The sequence below is a fragment of the Solanum lycopersicum genome, chromosome 12 (genome assembly GCF_036512215.1).
Source record: "Solanum lycopersicum chromosome 12, SLM_r2.1".
In the NCBI taxonomy this organism is placed as follows: Eukaryota; Viridiplantae; Streptophyta; class Magnoliopsida; order Solanales; family Solanaceae; genus Solanum; species Solanum lycopersicum.
This window is the reverse complement of record NC_090811.1, coordinates 64,558,815-64,576,801: the sequence shown is the minus strand read 5'-3', so window position 1 is coordinate 64,576,801 and position 17,987 is coordinate 64,558,815. Positions and strand designations below refer to the sequence as shown.

The 17,987-nt window shown below is 31.7% G+C and overlaps 1 protein-coding gene across 4 annotated transcripts; it reads right to left on the bottom strand.

Annotated features, from left to right (window-relative positions):
* Positions 1-5,212: 5,212 nt before the first annotated feature.
* LOC101260318 (SPX domain-containing membrane protein At4g22990) lies at positions 5,213-17,553 on the bottom strand. Of its 4 annotated transcripts, none has more exons than XM_010316181.4 (11): positions 17,287-17,553; positions 16,864-16,944; positions 16,305-16,425; positions 15,489-15,800; positions 15,043-15,147; positions 14,452-14,906; positions 12,728-13,032; positions 7,419-7,597; positions 6,915-7,105; positions 6,519-6,652; positions 5,213-5,742 (listed from the first exon to the last, which is right to left on the bottom strand). In XM_010316181.4, exons 2-11 carry the CDS (start codon positions 16,914-16,916, stop codon positions 5,504-5,506), a joined length of 2,094 nt encoding a protein of 697 aa, XP_010314483.1. In that variant the 5' UTR covers positions 16,917-16,944; positions 17,287-17,553; the 3' UTR covers positions 5,213-5,503. The 4 variants fall into 4 exon arrangements, with proteins under 4 accessions (XP_010314483.1, XP_069148677.1, XP_069148676.1 ...); XM_069292576.1 differs by having other exon boundaries at positions 7,419-7,594; XM_069292575.1 differs by lacking the exon at positions 17,287-17,553 and having other exon boundaries at positions 16,864-17,271.
* Positions 17,554-17,987: the final 434 nt, after the last annotated feature.

Genomic DNA, 17,987 nt, shown 5'->3' with positions numbered 1-17,987 from the left:
ATTTGTATAAATGTATAATAAACTCTTGTATCTGTTTATGTGCTTATACAATTGTTCTTGTATAAATGTATAATATCTTAATATCTGCTTTATATTCATATCTTATACTGCCTAATTTACTGTCTCATTATACAATTGTGTGTATAAGTGTATAATTTATCTACTTCAATAGCTTGATCAATTTTTTGAATTGTCTATAATGAAGCTATTACGAGTGAAGGAGAAAAAGAGAGAATGAAACTAAAACTGAGTTCGCTTGAATTATGGGATCTTTTCCTTATTTATTTGCCGTCTATTTTTTTAAAAAAAAAATAAATTGTATAAAAGGAAGATATTTGTTAACTATTATACACAAAAAGTCACCCGTAGCAAACTTTTAATTTGCTACGGAACGCAATTTTGAATAGTTTGCTATAACCTATAATTGTCAATTTTTTCTTTGCTATATATAAAATTTGTCCTATATAAATTAGCCTGAATGGGATGGGCCAGTCCATATTGACAGCTCTACTCAGAATCTAAGAAAATTTAAACAAAAGTGAAAATTCCAACATATTTAATAAATTAACAAAATAATATAAGAGGAATAAATGTATAGAAATAGTACTAAGTATGTATTTTGGGATAGGCTTAATAGTTCCACATAAATAAAAATGTGAAATTACTTTACATGAATTTAATTATTATCTTTTTCCTAATTAAAAAAAAAAACAATTTAGGGAGGTAAAAGAAGACTTGCAGCAGAAACAACAATGCTACTAATTTTCCCAAAATTATAATTTTCCTTAGCAATTATAATATCATACCCAAAATATAATTCAAATGCCCTTTGACAATTATAAGCATCGTCCGCAATAACAATTGCCGATGTATACACATTTTCATATTGGCCCATTTTCATATATTGTTTTGCGTCATCGAATTTTCTAACGGCCTCGCTGTAATAATTCGAACACAAGATATATGTAGATTCTAAAGTCTGATTCACTGTCTGCCCGAGGAGGATTTCGATCTCCGCTCCAATGGCGGAAGCATTTGCTCCTGCTAAATTGATAGTTGTTTGCGTTAAATCGTGAAGATTTAGATGAGAAAAGTCATTCAGAAATACCAAACAAAAGGCTAAGTCTCCGGTTTTGGCGCATACGTCAGCTAAAGGGTTACTTGTGGTTTGAATCGCGAGAAAAGCACATAAAATTAATGATGAACATAAAGAAAAAGATGATGATGCCATTTTCCCTCTTTTGACGTTGGGTTTTTATATACATTAGCTTTTATATAGGGATAAAATGTAATGAAGAATTCAAACAATCTAGTCATTTAAAAAATTATCTATAAATAGTTATTCAAAGTTAATTAATTAGTAACAAGATAGATATGGGATACAATATGCTATAATAGGTAAATTTATTATGATAGTACAAAAGACATTTATGAAACTATTTAATTACGTAAATATTTATATTATATACATTGGTCTATTCTATAAATTGATATAATTAAATATTGAAAATAAATATTGTCTTTTCTTAAAGTGGCTCCAATGTCGCTACTAAATTGATGACTGTCTGAGTTAAATCGTGAAGATTTTGATTAGAACAATTATTTAAGATTGTAAAACAAAAAGTCAAGCCTCTGCATTTGACGCATACATCAAATAAAGAGTTACTGTGCTTTAAATAGCGAGAAAAGCAAACACATAATTAGTGATGCACATAAAGAAAAAAAAGAAGATGATGCCATTTCCCCCCTTTTGATCGTTGGTTTTTACATGTATATATATTTATAACTCTCTAATAAGTTTAATTTTTATATACCAACAATGTAATAAAAAATTGGGAAAAGAGTCTGATATACTCCTTAACTTTGTCATTTGGAGCTGATATACCCCTCGTTATAAAAGTGGCTCATATATGCCCTTACCGTTATACAAACGGCTCACATATACTCCTACCGTTACAAAATGGCTCACATATACCCTTCATTTAATAGAAGTTAAAAACTTAGTTTTAAATTTATATTTGTTACTTCTAATTTTTTTTAAAAAAATTATTTAGGGGTATATATGATTCTTCTATCAAAGTTCAGTTATATTTTAATTTTTTTCATATATAAATTATTTTTTGCCTTCTTTTATCATAATTATTTGAGTTTCTTATTCTTATTTTGTTTTTTTTCTTTCATTCATTAGTTTTTTAAAAAAAAATTAAAACTATTTTTTGTGTGTGTATTGTGATTTAGTTTCGTATTCGAAGAAAAAATTTGGTCATCTACAATAAGTTTTACAAGAATATTAGTAAAACATAAATAAATTTGATTATCAAAATAATAATTATAAATTAGTCATTGAATAAAAAAAAAGTCAAAAAAAATATGTTTGACGAGGATTAAATTTATTCATATGGGATTATATTTTTTAGAAAAAAAATTATAAAAATTTAGATTAAAATTATTATTTTTTCATTTCCGTTAGAGGAAAAGGGTATATCTGAGCCATTTGTTTACAAGTAGTGATATATATGAGCCACTTTTATAACGAGGGGTATATCAGCTTTAAATGACAAAGTTGAGGGGTATATTAGACCCTTTTCCCTAAAAAATTTAAACAATCTAGTAATTTAGAAAGCATTTATAAATAATTTTTCATAACTAATAAATTAATAGCACGATAGATATGGATACCACGTACAATAATAGGTACATTTACGATGATGATCCTATATATATATATATATATATATATATATATATAAAATCTCTTTGTCCATTTTTTTAATTAGTTATCCATTCTAACAAATCAAAAAAGTCAAAAAAAAATATTTTACCTATTGTATCTTTGATTAATTACTTTAAAAAATAAATTTTCTAAAATCGTAATTAATAGGGATAAAATATTAAATTCATTGTAACAATTATTATTTTTATGTTAATTTAAAAGTGAATCAGTAATTATAAAATAACAGTTACTACTTTTTAATGGGAGGATAATCAATGTAAAGGAGTAAATATCAAAATACATTGCTTGCATTAATGAGGAAAACTTTTTTCTTTATTTCAATTAATATATTAATGAAAATTTTATATTCTTTTCAGAGTTAAATTTCAAAAAATATATTTAACTATAAAATTTCGAAAATAATAAAAATATATTCCACCTTTCTTCACTCCTAATTAATCAAATAAAGTCAAATACTATTTCAATTTTCAAAGACAAAACAAACAAAAGTCTAACAAGTTATTATTTGACTGCAATCACTTTATATGCCGTTAAATTTAAATATTTAAAACTTTAATAAAATATTATCTACGTAGTTTTTAAATATATAATTTTTTTATTTTTTTTAAAAAAAATATTTTATTTTTAAATTTACCTTTAAAATTCAACTCTCAAAATTTTAAAAATGTCATATAATTCAGAAAGGAAATATCACTAAAGTAATACCAATATTATTGATTTTGATATTACATAACTTATTTATGAATCAAATTAAAAAGAGATCTGCAGCAACAACAATAATTTCACTAAATTTCTGAATATCATCATTCTCCTTAGTAATAGTAGAAACATAACCAGGCATCATTTCAAATGCTTTTTCACAATTAAAAGCATTTTCTCCAACAATATTTGTTGCTGTTTTTAAGTTATCATATTGGCCCATTTGCAAATATTGTTGTGCGTTACCCAAAGAACTAATGGCCCACTTATAATAAGTTGCGCACAAAGTATATATCGCTTCTAGATTTGGATCACTCGTCTGTTTTTGAAGCACGTTGATTTTCACGTTGATGGCGGAGGCATTTGTTGTTGCTAAATTGATGGTTGATTGTGTTAAATCGTGAAGATTCTGCCGAGAATAGTCCTTCAAGACGGAGTAACAAAAGTCTACATTTTTGGATTTGGTGCACACATCGTTTAGAGGGTTACTTGTACTTTGGATCGCGAAAATAGCAAATATGATGCTTAAAATTAGTGACGAACATAGAGAAAAAGAATATGATGTCATTTTCCCCTCTTTTGATTGTTCGTTTTTATAGGCATATAATTCTTGAGTTTAACTTTTATATACGAAAGAAGGGGAGAGTGTAATAAATGTTTATCAATCTAGTCATTTTTAAAAATGTAAATAACTGTCTATATTTAGTAAAATTGTAATATGATATATAAGGAATATAATATGTTATAGTAGGTACAAAAAAGATTGCTTGCATCAACTTAGAAAACGTTTTGTATTTATATTTTAATTCCATTGTTGACTTGGCAAATAAGAGTAAAACCATTTTACTTTTTAATATTTTTTTTATTTGAAAAATAATATTTCCTTGATCATTTGAATGAGATATAAACCCTGTTGAGTGTTGATTGAATTGAGATAATAATATCAATTGTCCAAATAAATTGAATTGTTGCACATATTTAGAAAAGATTTTAAAAAATGATCTTCAATTAATATGAACTTAACACGTACTCTTTTAAATAATTATATTTGTAAGATGACATTAAATAAAAAAAGTAAATACTGTACACTCTTTTGGATCCGCAAAGCTAGTCATATGCCAAATTTATTTTAGTATAATAATTATGTAGAGAGCTTAGAAATCAAAAATTAAATTATGAGAGATGTCACATTCAATTTTTTACCTCAAATTAATAAGAAAAAAGCTCAAAATAGTTCTTAGAACTTTTATCTAAATTTTAACATTGATTTATTCGCAATTTATATATGGAATATTCAATAATCTTTTTATATATTTAGTAGAAATAGCAAATACTAGAGAAGATGAGAAGAAGAACACCTTGTTTTATTTAGCAAAAATATCATTACAGCTAATAGTACGTTTTTTTTCTTTTCTTGCGATATCATATGTCAAGATCTTCTTAATTCAACTTGAACAATATTTCTACTAAACAAACTAGAGGTGCACATATGTTATTACGTTTCAATTATCACACTCTTTTGTTGCTATCTTTTTCTTGCAGACTCTACGCAACTTTCCTTATTAGTTGATATGTTGTTTTCATTGTTTAATTTATCTTTTTACTCGGATTAGTTATATTTGTACAGAAAGTCTTTTCAGTCTCTTTCTCCACGAGATAAGGGTAAAGACTGTACTCAGTATATGCTCCACCCCCATAGACTTTTAAGGGTATGTTGTTTTTGTATGCTTACATTTTCTAAAGTGAGAAACAGCCAACATTTATAAACCAGCACCAATGTTAAGATAAAGAAATACATTAACTTGTGAGAATTTACAACTATTCATCAAAAGAGAAAAAAAAAATCAATAGTACATCCAACTTGGTGTGAGAGTCAGCTCACTTTGTGTACACACTTTCAAACTCAATAACATCCAAATTTTGAATCCGCCTCTATGTACACTCCCCCGTCCTGTTGGTGGAAGGTTAAAATGCGATAGGTAGCATGCCCTTCAGTTTCCTCCTTTCCCTTCCTCGTATGTCGTATGGCAAAAAAGAAAAGTATAACAAACAAATCGATCTAAGAGTGCATCAGTAAAGAGAATTGTAAGTACGGCATGTTGCAAAAATGGACGCGATGCATATCAGAAGTGAAGGGAGAAGAGTAACGTTCAAGAGCTTGCTCTGCCCTAGATATCCAGCCAGAGTTATAGTTGCATCAGCAATCACCCGAGCAATTGTGCCAGCTTCTGTGGATAAGAGACCCCCGTTGTAGGTTCCCCGAGAAAGCCTTGATGACATTACTCGAGAGAGAAGAGATAAATTTACACCTGGAGTCATCAGACAAATAGTAGAGATTTTAGAATGCAAATGAAAAAAACCAACAAAATATCACACCATAACACCTTCCTAAATGTTGTTAAATGTCAAAGGGGTTAGCCATTTTTGTTTGATAACCGAGAAATCCCCGAGGATCAGGGATGCATGGTTCGAAACTTAGTGACTAATGGGTCCGCTCCTCTTCCCTTCTCTTATAAGACAGGCTTTTGTCTACGACAGGATAAGGCATTAGCAAAATATTAACAGCAACCACAAATATCTTGTCTCGGTATTGTATTCGCTAATCTAAAATGTGCTCATGTATAACCTTTTTCTTAAATCAACAGCTTCCTTGGGTTGTGAAGTAATGTATGGCTAATCTTGTCACTCATTAGGTGGAAAGAACTGTATATTTGTGTTTTGACTCATCTACACTAGTCAAAAGACAAAAATTACAAATCGAAAGTATTAACAGAACATAGTATATGTTCATGACATCGCTCCATTGGGGTTAGCTAGAGATTAGGATGCAATATATCTGTCTTACTACCACGGAAGTTGTGTTATAAATGGCTGCAATACCATCCACTGCAGCAAATTTTACACGCCAAATTAGCAGATGACAAGTCCAAGCTTTACTAGTTCAACCAGGTTCTCTACCTTAATCAGAGGTTCTGTTCAACTACACTATTCTTTTATATCATCATGATAGGTTCTACTTCTATTGAGAATAAAGAACCAACTATGTTTCTCACGGAGGAAAATAAACGGAAAATAGAGATCACACCTTCTAATACTTCAGCAGATACAAACATTAGGAGGCCAGAGCAGACATATTGTGGTACTGAATACGGGATGATAACTTGAAAGCTCAGGAGTATGCCAAGACAAACCATGATTTCAGATGCCAGCAAAATTTGCCTGCAGAGAGGATGAGCTTATCACATATTCTGATCGCAAACATTCAACATGATAGAGTGCCAAACACTCAACATGATAGAATTAAGTAATCCTTCTAAAATGTCAAATGCCATCGACAAACAACATACATCGCAAGCAAAATACTGCACATCTATTGTATCTTGCGAATAGTTTCCATCATTAGCACTTATCACTTAGCAATGACGAAATTGCTATAAAAATAAGCTTCAAAAAAGATGTTATTTGTTACAAGATAGATTACCTGTCCTCAAATATGTTACTTATGTAGCTCCCAACAAGAATATTTACTGGAAGAACAGTAAGGCCCAGACATGCAAGAAAAATTGCGACAGCGCTTGTTGACCAGCTAAAGTAATATGTCGTGACAACACTAGACTCTGAAAGTAAAACCTCCATAGCGTATTTCAGCATAAAATAGATTAATAATTGAACCTGCATAAAAAGAGTCGGATGAATGGTCATTGGTTAGTATAATTCTTAATAGCACAAGCAAAAATGGTCCATCCTTTCTGTTTGTTTTTCCCTTTTGATAATCTAAAAAGTTCATGTCCTCTTCCCAATCCTTTTTCCTTCTTTAACGCCATGATCTATCTTCCCAAAGACAAAAAAATTCAAACGACAAGCAATATTAGGGAAGCAAGTGCACCGGGTCAGTGGTTGACACACTGGACCTCTTTTTTACCCATAAAACAAAAGAAATGTTACTCTCGCATGAACCTTGGAAACAAAAAGATGTACCACATACCTTCACAGAAGGAGTCAGCAATCTATATGCTTCCTCTATGGAGTTGGCTGGACGACGGGACTCCTCTTGAGCTTCTTCACTGCCATCACCTTCTTGGTCACCTTCATTGTCTTGTTCAGCACCCACTGATTGTAATAGCAGTGGTTGCACTACACCCCTTTCAAGGGCATCATTTTCTGCTGGTATAAAAAAGATTTAATATCAAACACATTTCACGAGAACTCTTATTTTACCACTCCATAGACAACTTGTAATTTCCGGATTCCAAATAATCTGTTGAAATTTGCTTTCAGTTACTGCACTAATGTTTTAGCATATATAAAAGTTGCTTATGTTTAAGATGAATCTACTTTTAGAATTTGAAATTTCTATTAGGTTGTTTTAGTTTGTTGAGATATTTTAGTTTTCTGATTTTGCAGATTCTGTTTTCAAATCGCTTAGTGAAAGCCCTCTTATGCTTAATAAGATTATCATCAACGGAGAGATTCAGGACAAATATAATGATGTTCGTAATCAAAACAAAATCTAAGATGAAATTGAATAAAATGGAGTACCTTGTATATAAAAGTTTCTACTTACATGACCTTCTGGATTCTCCTCCTGATCAATACTTTTTCTTGTAATACCTTGTAAGGTTTATACATAATGTCTCATAATTTTGATATATAACTCTATTTAATATATTTTAATTAATTTTAGCCGAATCCCTATAGAGTATTCCTACTTGGATTTGTACTCCTAAATCTTAAAATTTAGATCATAAAGGACCTGACCTCTTAATCTGCACTTGTATCAGACACCGCTCCCAATTCTGAGAACCTTAGGTAGTACCTTGTTGAGATATTTTTGCTTTTTAATACTTTTTTAATGCAAATATTATGTAGATTATGTTTTAAAATTAGCTATTTAAAATCCTCCTACGCTTAATAAAATCATTGAGAGACATTTTCAGTCAATACTTTCAACCTTTTTGCTGCACCATCTTTCAAACCAACACAATATAACTACATTGCTCAAAATGAAGAGTGAAAAACATGTTTTTTTATCATTTTTATTGAATATGTTCAATAAATATGGAAATATATAGTTAGTAACATTTTAGTATCGAATATCAGGGAAGGAGGTTTCATTTTTATTACTCCCTTTGTCCCAATTTATGTGGCATTTTTTTCGTTTTTCAAGAGTCAAACAGTTTAAGTTTGACTAGTAATTTACGCATGGAATCTTCAATTTTATTTAAATGATATTTATATATTTATAAACTACGTAAAAAGAACTATGTCACAATAATTGATATTTCAAAATATTTTAAAGATGTATGAAAAATTTACGATCAAAGATAGACTTGTTTGAATCCCGATATCTGAAAAGTGTCGCATAAATTGAGACGGAGAGAGTATATCATAATGATATTTACTGTGTTTACCTACAACATTACAAATTTTCTTTACAGTATTACTAATTTCCTTTCATAAGGTAAAAGAGATCAGTAGTAATATTTTAAGAGGTTGTTTGTATGGGTGATGTCACATGGGTTATCAAAAGTTGATATTAACATTGAATCACTAAAAGAGTGTTTGATCCCTACAAATTGATGGATGAGTTTATAAGTCTTAGAGCATGTTTGGATTGGCTTAAAAAAAAGTAGCTTTTAAGTCAAAAATAAAAAGTCAAATCGAAATGACTTTTAAAGTCAAAAAATAAAAAGTAAGGGGAGACCTACTTTTGATTTTTGACTTATTTTAAGTCATTTTTTACCTTCCTAGCTTATTTTAAGTCATTTTTGACTTATATTAAGTTATTTTAATATACTTGTCAAACACTTCCAAAAGTCAAAAACTGACTTAGAGGTTGTTTGGATCAACTTAAAAGTTGGTCAAACCTACTTTTAAGTTAGTCTTTTTACCTCTTGAAGTTTTTGACAAATATAAAAATAATTTAAAATAAGTCAAAAATGACTTAAAATAAGTAGAAAGTGTTTTACAATGACATAAAACAAGTTTAAAATGACTTAAAATAAGTCAAAAACCAAAAGTAGGTATCGCCTACTTTTTTTTTTGACTTAAAAGTCATTTAAGTTTTGATTTTTTATTTCTGACTTAAAAACTACTTTTTCAAGCCAATCCAGACATGCTCCTAAAAGTAGGTTTGACCAACTTTTAAGTCAATCCAAACAACCTCTTAATGAATTCATAATCCTCAAGGATGACCTATTTAAAGCAGTACATGTAAATACATAAATTTTGTTGGGTTAAATTCATACTGTATTTGGATTTATTTATTTTTTTTGAGAAGGTAACGATATGTTCATTTGGAGTGCACAATTAAATAAGTACATTTTATTAAATTCAAAGTTCATTCATCTTGACACCCAAATTCATGTTTGTGTCAAGTGACATGGCATACCAATCAAATTCAAGGCTAGCAAGATGATGCCACATGTTCAAATGATGTGGCAATCTCACTCAAATTCAAGAAGCAATCAAAGTCGTCAAGTGTTCAAAATGACATGTCTTGACCAATCACAAGAAACATTATCACATAGCATTTGTGATAAATTTGATGACTTACATGAACCAATCAGAACAAGACAATAAATTCATTTTCACTTATACTGCCTACAACTATAATTAGGGGTTACATAACTTTCTAGGGACATTCAGCAAACATCAACATCAACTATACAGTTCTATAAATGAGTGGTCAATGAATCTGTCCAGAGATCAACCTGAACTAATGTCCCACATTTCTGGAGATCAAACACCTTTCTAAAAGGTCCAAATCATTCTGCAATTCGAAATATATGAATGAAGGCCCTTAAATTACAGAGAAAATAATCAAGACAACAACAAAATTATACTCACGAAATTCATCAATGAAAATTATTTTATTACTATTTTATTGTAGTTAATTTTCAGCATTTTGGCACGCCCAGTGAGACCAATTCTACTCTTTATCCTATGAATCGAAACTTGCAATCTTTAGAATCAATTGTTGTATTGGCTTTAGAAAGAACAATGATTCATGTAACATCTACATTACCACATTTTTTAAACATAACTTCAATCATCCAATGACTCACAACATAGTCAAATCTAGCAACCTTGCTCTTTGAAGAAAAGCAAATCTTGTTCTACGATTATAACCTATGGGAGCAAGATCTATTTTTCTTGTTATATGAAGTCCATCAAATTGGCTCGCTCCCCTTTTCGATCAAGGATTTGCCAAACAGTTACATGGTGCCTCACCTTCCACCTTCATTGCGGCTTTGGTTGGGAGTCAATTGGCTTGGTGAGAAATTCAACATCAACTTTTTCTTACGGTGTAAGATTGTTACTCGACTTTCCAAGGTTGAAGAGATCTAACTTGCTCATAAGTTGCCCAATTTAAAGATCTTTATCTTTAATAGACTTCTTCAAGGCCTCAATGATTTGCGTCATCAAAACAAGTTCTTCGTTGACGTTAATTGCATAGTCATCAAGGCATTGACTTTTGTTGAGATAGATGAATCCATCAAATCTTTGAGGTCCTTGAAATTGTAGCAGCTTAAGAAACTACATTTGATGGGAAAAAGTGAATGTTGCCCCTAGAGGTTATAACCTTAGTACGGGAGTTTTTTTTCTCTATTGTTTTCAAAGAGACCAACTTCCCCGATCTATCCATGTCACTAGATTTGAACATGTCGTGGGTCATTGGACCATTGCAGTTACGTTCAACAAATGTGGCAACGTAAATATTGTTATATGAATCATTGTTGTTCTTTTTAAAGGCCATTACAACAAATGATTTTGAAGATTGCAAGCATAGATTCACAGGATTAAGAGCAAAATTGGTCCCACTTTGCATACCAACATTTGATTGCAACAAGTTTTTTAATACTAAAAATTAATTGCAACCAAAAATAAATAAAAGATAAAAGTTATTTTTATTGATGAATCTTGTGAGTAACCAAGTATAATTTTGTTGTTCTCTTGATTCTTCTTTCCAGAACTTCTCCCTGATTTGGGAGCCTTCAATAGTATGTTTCTTGAATTGCATGATGATTTGAACCTCTCATAAATGTGTTCAATCTCCGAAAATGTCGGACAACACTTTTTTGTTTTCAGGTCGATATCAAGGCAAAACTTCATTGACCACTACTTTGAAGAATTATGTAGTTGATGTTGATGCTTTTTCTAATGCTTGTTGAATGTCTCTAGAAAGTTATGTACGATCCTATTTAAACTTGTAGGGAGAAAGTAGCTCTGTAAATAAACTTTCTTGCCTATGGTTCATGTAAGTCATCAAGCTTATCACAAATGTTATGTGATAAGACTGTTTATGATTGGCCAAAGACATGTCATTTTGGACACTTCGCGGCTTTAGATAGCTTCTTGAATTTGACTAGGATTGCCACATCATTTAAACATGTGGTATCATCTTAATGTTGAATTCGACTAGGATACTATGCCACTTGACGTATGGCATAAATTTGGGTCTCAATATGAAATGGTACTTGGACTTGAATTTAATAAAATAGACTTATTTAATTGTCCCTTCCAAACTAGCTACTCAACCCAAATGAACATGGATAAAATCCAAATTTTGAATGAATTTAACACAATTAAATTTACGTGTCTACATTACAAACTTGACAAATGCACCTATATGAGAGTGAATTGAGGCCGCTCTTATGAGCTTTTGGCCAAGTCTCTAGAGCTTTCACGATTAACCAAGCACGTGCACTACCTATTTGCGCAAAACCGCGTTGAACATCAAAATTATGGGGGTCAAAATGTGATTGATAAAATCTTTGACTTGTAATAAGAACTACTGGTTCATAGAAATTTTATGTATCATCAATAATATTGTGATTAAATTTTATCCATCTTAGAATCTTAGTTTGGTCCATAATCCAAAAGTCAGCAAAACCTATAGCATTTAGACCATAAAAGATCCAGCAAGTTTTACCCTTCTGTTCCTTACTCTTTTGTTCTTAAAATCATGTGAAATATGTGCGGAGTTGCTTTCAATTATAGAACAATATTTCAAAAGATTTCATTGTCTACTTAGAAGGTTGATCACACATCCCATGGTGCGTGACACGTGTCATGTTACCTGACTTACAACATGACACGCGTCACATCCTCGGGAACATCCACTTTTTCTGTAGGTTATTTATTGAAGTTGTACCAAGAAGGTATAGAGAAGATAACAGGACATACCTGTAGCTCTCACTCCAAACACACCACATTCCCCATATATTGCATTTTTGGAGTTAAGATCACAAGAACATCATAAATACAAGTTAAAAAGAAAGTTGAACATACCAGCATTAGCTTTCTGAGAAAAATTGTTTACTTCATCAGTCTCTTGAGCAGGTTCTCTAAAAGAGATCCCCAGCCATATCAGATAGAGTAACCATGCAAAAGCCATAACCCAACCAGGCAAAGTATCTTGATTGAAAGTCAACTTGTAGATCTTAAAATTAGTCTGAAGTAACCCGGCAAGTGCAGGACCACACGCCATTCCTAGTGCACTAGCACTTACAAATCCTGCTGAAGCCTGCATTCGGATTTTAAGTGGCACACAGTCACTGATGTAACGTCGGTTCACTGCTCTGGCGGAACCCAAACTGCAATTCAAGAGACAGAAAAGAACCATCTTGTCAACCCTTTTTTGAGGAAAAAAAAAAACCATCTGTTTAACTTATAGTCAAGTGCAAAGTGCTTTGTGGATATCACAACAACCTCCCAAAAGCATAGACAATAATGACACTGAATTATGTTATGAAGATGATAAGCAGATGATGCTACAATAATCACATTACAACAACATCCTCAGTGTAATTCCACAAGTGGGGTCTAGAGAGAGGGTAGAGTGTACGCAGACATTATCCCTACCTTGGGAGGTAGAGAAGTTGTTTCTAACAGACCTTCGGCTCAAAGATAAGCATATGAAAGAAGATCAAAAAGGAAATAAGAAAAGTGAAGAAAATCATGGCAAAACATTCTTAAAAAATAACAGTAAATGCAACAAAATAGTGTAATAATCAAAGTACAAAAGATAGTAGATAGTGACAGAAATTGAAGAACAAGAAACTATTGGAGAAATATTATGACTTCTAGTATGGAAGGATAAGCGACACAACGCTCTACTAACTACTAACCTTCTACCCTAATCCGTGTCCTCTACAACCTCTTATCTAAGTGCATGTCCTCACAAGGTGCAACTGCGTCATGTCCTATCTAATCACCTCTCCCAAATACTTTTTTATCCTACATCTACCTCTTCCAAAACCATCCATAGCCAACCCCTCACACCTCCTCGTTGGGGCATTCATGTATCTTATTTTAACATGCCCCAACCATCTCAACCTCACTTTCACATGTTGTCCTCCACCAAGACTATTCCCACAAAAATCACATTGTTTGTGAGAATTTATTGGTTTGTACAACCTTGAGTTTTTCATTCAAAATTAGTCGCAACACATGGTACCTAAAGAGATGTATTACTTTATGTAGTCCTCAATAATTGACATCTCTAGGAGTATGTTGCCATTGAAATCTTTTAGATTGTGCAAATATTTTACCAGGAGACTTCTTGGCCAATCACTTCTGTTCTCAATGAGAAATCACCCAAAAGGTAGAAGGAACTTCCCTTTGGTTCATGTTTTTGTAAGTTTCAGTGATAGTTGCTCTAGAGTCGCTTTAAAATTCTAAACTCAACACTCAATATCAGAATCTTGGAAATTTGGCTATAGTATCGAGAAGATGGAAATTTTTTACTTCGGCTGGTAAGATGTGTAAGGAGTATTACCAACAGGAGAAGCACTTAAAAACAATGAATAATGAATATTTCATCAACTACTAGCATAGAACATAAAGTTAATTATAGCCCTTTACTCTAAAAATTGCAGAATATATCAACAAGTTCGGCTAGACACGTGTGATCCTAGAAGGGAATAAAAGTAAGACTCAGTAAACTGTAATGCAAGTAGCATGCAAACTTGCACAGATGTGTTTGTAAAAAGAGGGGGTGGAGAGAGAGTTACCCACAAAATATACGACCGATAAGAAGAACCGGTATTGATTTGAGATCATAGGCCAATGCATACATAACATTCCCCACAAAAAGAACTATACTGCTAAATACCAGAGGTCTGAAGTAAGATCTGTTTGACCAGGCACTAAAATACACAGAAGAAAAGACCTGTGCAACAGCCATGGCTCCAATGACAATTCCACAAACTGTTGCAGCTGCACCAAGACTCATAGAATAGTCATCAGCTGTTGGAACAACGATATATGTATTGATCATATAAAGGAATGTATTTGCCAGGTTCAAGAGGAGTGACATAAAATGGTATCTCTGATCATCAACATGTTCCTCAACAGGAGTAGGTAACTCTTCTAGCATGATAAGTGAACGTTGGACCGAAAAATTAAGGAAGTTAGTTGAATAACTTAATCTATCAATAGCTGCTTCCATTGAGTCAACTACGGAATCCTGCAAAATGGCTTCAAACCAGCTAAGAATATAGTAGAGCATAACCAGAAATTTGAAAAACTTGCTAGCCAGAAATGATGATGTTACAAAACCTAAACAAATACCTAAAGGTTATCTAAAGGAAGAAGGCGAAAACCTGAAGTGGAAGAGCAGGCTGATCATAAATTGACAAGTAGCTTCCCTCACGGTCTTGAAGGTCTGCAAGATTACGAGATATTGCACCAACAACTGCCCCTAATCCCTGCAATTATCATTGCTGGTCAGTGACACACGACTGACACAGTCGATAGACGACTTACTTTAGGCCAAAGAGAGCTATCAAATTGTCAAGGCAATCCACATTTTCTCATTTGTGTATAACATAATTACTACTGCTACACTCTACTCTAGATTTTTTTTCTATGAATTATGTTTTAATAACTAGAAACAATATAACTGAATCAACTGTAATATTGTTTTCAATTAAAACATAATTCATAAATAAAGAATCTAGACTAAAGTGTACTAGTAGTAATTATTTTTATTGTAGCAACAGAAGCTTTATTATTAGAGGAAGACACTAAATTGAATTTAGCATATTACCACATTGTTGAAGACTTGCTGAAGTTGGGAATATGGATGATTTGCCCGGGTTTTGACATAGTAATCAGTGAATTTATAGCCAAAACGTTTGTCAAATTTCTTAAGGATCTTCCTCAATCCAATGGCATTTATTTCAACAAAAAAGAGAAGCTTTAAAAGATCACGCCCTACATTTCTATAAGCTTCTCGTAGCTCAGTTACTTTGGATATATCAGGTTGTTCTTGAAGAGAATCTTGCTGTTCATTGAGTTGAGATATCCGTCTTGCAAATACCCCTTGTTGTTCCAGCAAAAATAGAACAACTTTTTCAATCTGCAATGTTACAAAGACAAAAAAAAAAGAGCTCTTATACATCAATACTACAAGCAATTAGATAAAATCAGACAAAGTCGAAGGACATCTTTTGCTCCAAGTCCCTATCCAAAATTCTACAACAACAAGATACCCAGTGAAATCCCACAAGCGGGGTTTGGGGAGGGTAGAGTGTACCCAGACCTTACCCCCTACCTCGTGGAGGTAGAGAGAGGTGAAAGGTTGTTTCTGAAGGACGCTCGGCTCAAATGCAGCAAATCAAAGTGGTCATGAAAAGGACAAACGACAGTGAAGAAAACATAGCAACTAATAATAAAGCAGTGCAGAGTATTCAGGAATGGAACATTAACAAAATTCTACTCGAGTGAAACAACTGATGTAAAAGAAAGAAGCAAAAATTAAATGTGGCAGTAGAGATCATCAATTGAACCATGATTCAACTCCCAAATAGTAATAGTATCAAACAGTTTAGGACTAACAGGTATGCACGTAACAAATGCCTACCTCCTTGTCCAGCATCCTTGAGAAATCCTTAAGTACATATCGCTGATTGAGCGCTCCATCCTGGATTTGATCAGCGTATTCCTTAACCTTCTTCTTCATTACTTTGTAATTGATATAGTATCTGAAAGTCCAAAACAATCCTTATCAATCAACATAAAAGGCCAAATCAATGCAATAAGCTCCCTCTATGTACAGGGTCCGAGGATCCATCACAAATGTAAATTAGTCCGACACTAATTCAAGATAGGAAATTAGACTCCTGCATAATCCCTACAGATGAATAAAAACTAATGCAATCTCTACTTGCCAACTATGTTACTAACACTCTTCAAAACCATCTCTATTCCGTGTTAGATCTTTCAAAAGTAGTCGATCCGACACATACATAAAACAACAATTTTGGAGAGTCTGAACAACAAAGGCGGGCGGATCCAAGCAAATAACTTTTGCACATACACTATACTTCAAATCCTAGATTCGCCTAACGTCGAGCAATATTATGTTCCAACAAGTTGAAATGAAATAAAAAAAATAAAAAAAAGATACAAAGAGTACATACCCTTGCCATTCTTGAATTTGTCTTTCCTTCAACTTCTTCCCAAAAGCAACCATTTTTCACTCTAGTTATCCCAAATCACAGCTGAGATGAATTGCAAATCACACAAATCCCAATTATCATATGATCTAGCAGAACACTATTAACACAAATAACAACTAAAATAAATTAATAGAGACGTGTTGGATTTTTGGGTGGAATTATCATGTCAAAAAAGTTGAACTAATTTACATAAAAAAAAAAAAAGGAATTATTAGTAGTCTCAACAGCTTTGTTGATAGTGACTAACAATAATGCACACATTCAATTAGATTAATCACTACATTTATAATTATTGTCACTTCAACTCTACCAAAAATTTATTTGAAAACCCTAAAATGATTTTTGACCCATATCTAGAAATTTTAAGCTGAAGAAAACACCTACCCAGATGGCAGAAATAGCAATGCATACATACATCAGTGCTAGAACTCTGATTACAGATCTGAAAACTCCACTTGTCTTCTTTTTTTTCACCTTTTAAGGTTCGATTAAATTTAAATTTAAATCGAAAAGTCTCATATTTATCTAACAAAGATAATTTTATATTCATGAATTTAAACCGAGACCTTTCGCTTAAAATATGCTCCATTTGGGGCAAAGTGCTTCCTATGGAAGGCTTTTCTATTTCATATGAATATAAGAACTGTGATTAACAGTATTGTACAAACCTTTGTACGTGCATTTTATGTAAATCGCATTAAACAAGTCATATGCGATGAATTAATCATGATTGAATAGCAAAATCATATTATTTATTCTTTGTCTAATGTATAGAAATTACAATAATATATTATGTATTAGCTTTTATGTCTAAGCGTTTATACATTTAACGTATATAGGTCATTTTTAATAGAAAAAATTATTTGGATGAATGTCTTTTAATAAATAATTATTAATTTTAGTGATATTTTTTTATTTATTATCATTTATAGCAATACTATGTTAAATCTGTAATATGTATTTAAAAGTTAATTAAGTATGCAATATATATGTATTATAAATATTTTTTAAAAATATATTATGCTTGTTTGGTAAGAAGTTGACACATTGTATTATAAGTGTATTAAAATGAGTGATAAATACAT

Excerpts from the sequence above, each read along its gene's own strand:
- LOC101260318 (XM_010316181.4), bottom strand. The coding sequence starts at position 16,916 with ATGGTTGCTTTTGGGAAGAAGTTGAAGGAAAGACAAATTCAAGAATGG. Across the intron at positions 16,426-16,863 it reads CAAATTCAAGAATGGCAAGG|ATACTATATCAATTACAAAG; the intron begins GTATGTACTCTT and ends TTGGACTTTCAG. Across the intron at positions 15,801-16,304 it reads CAAGGATGCTGGACAAGGAG|ATTGAAAAAGTTGTTCTATT; the intron begins GTAGGCATTTGT and ends GTAACATTGCAG.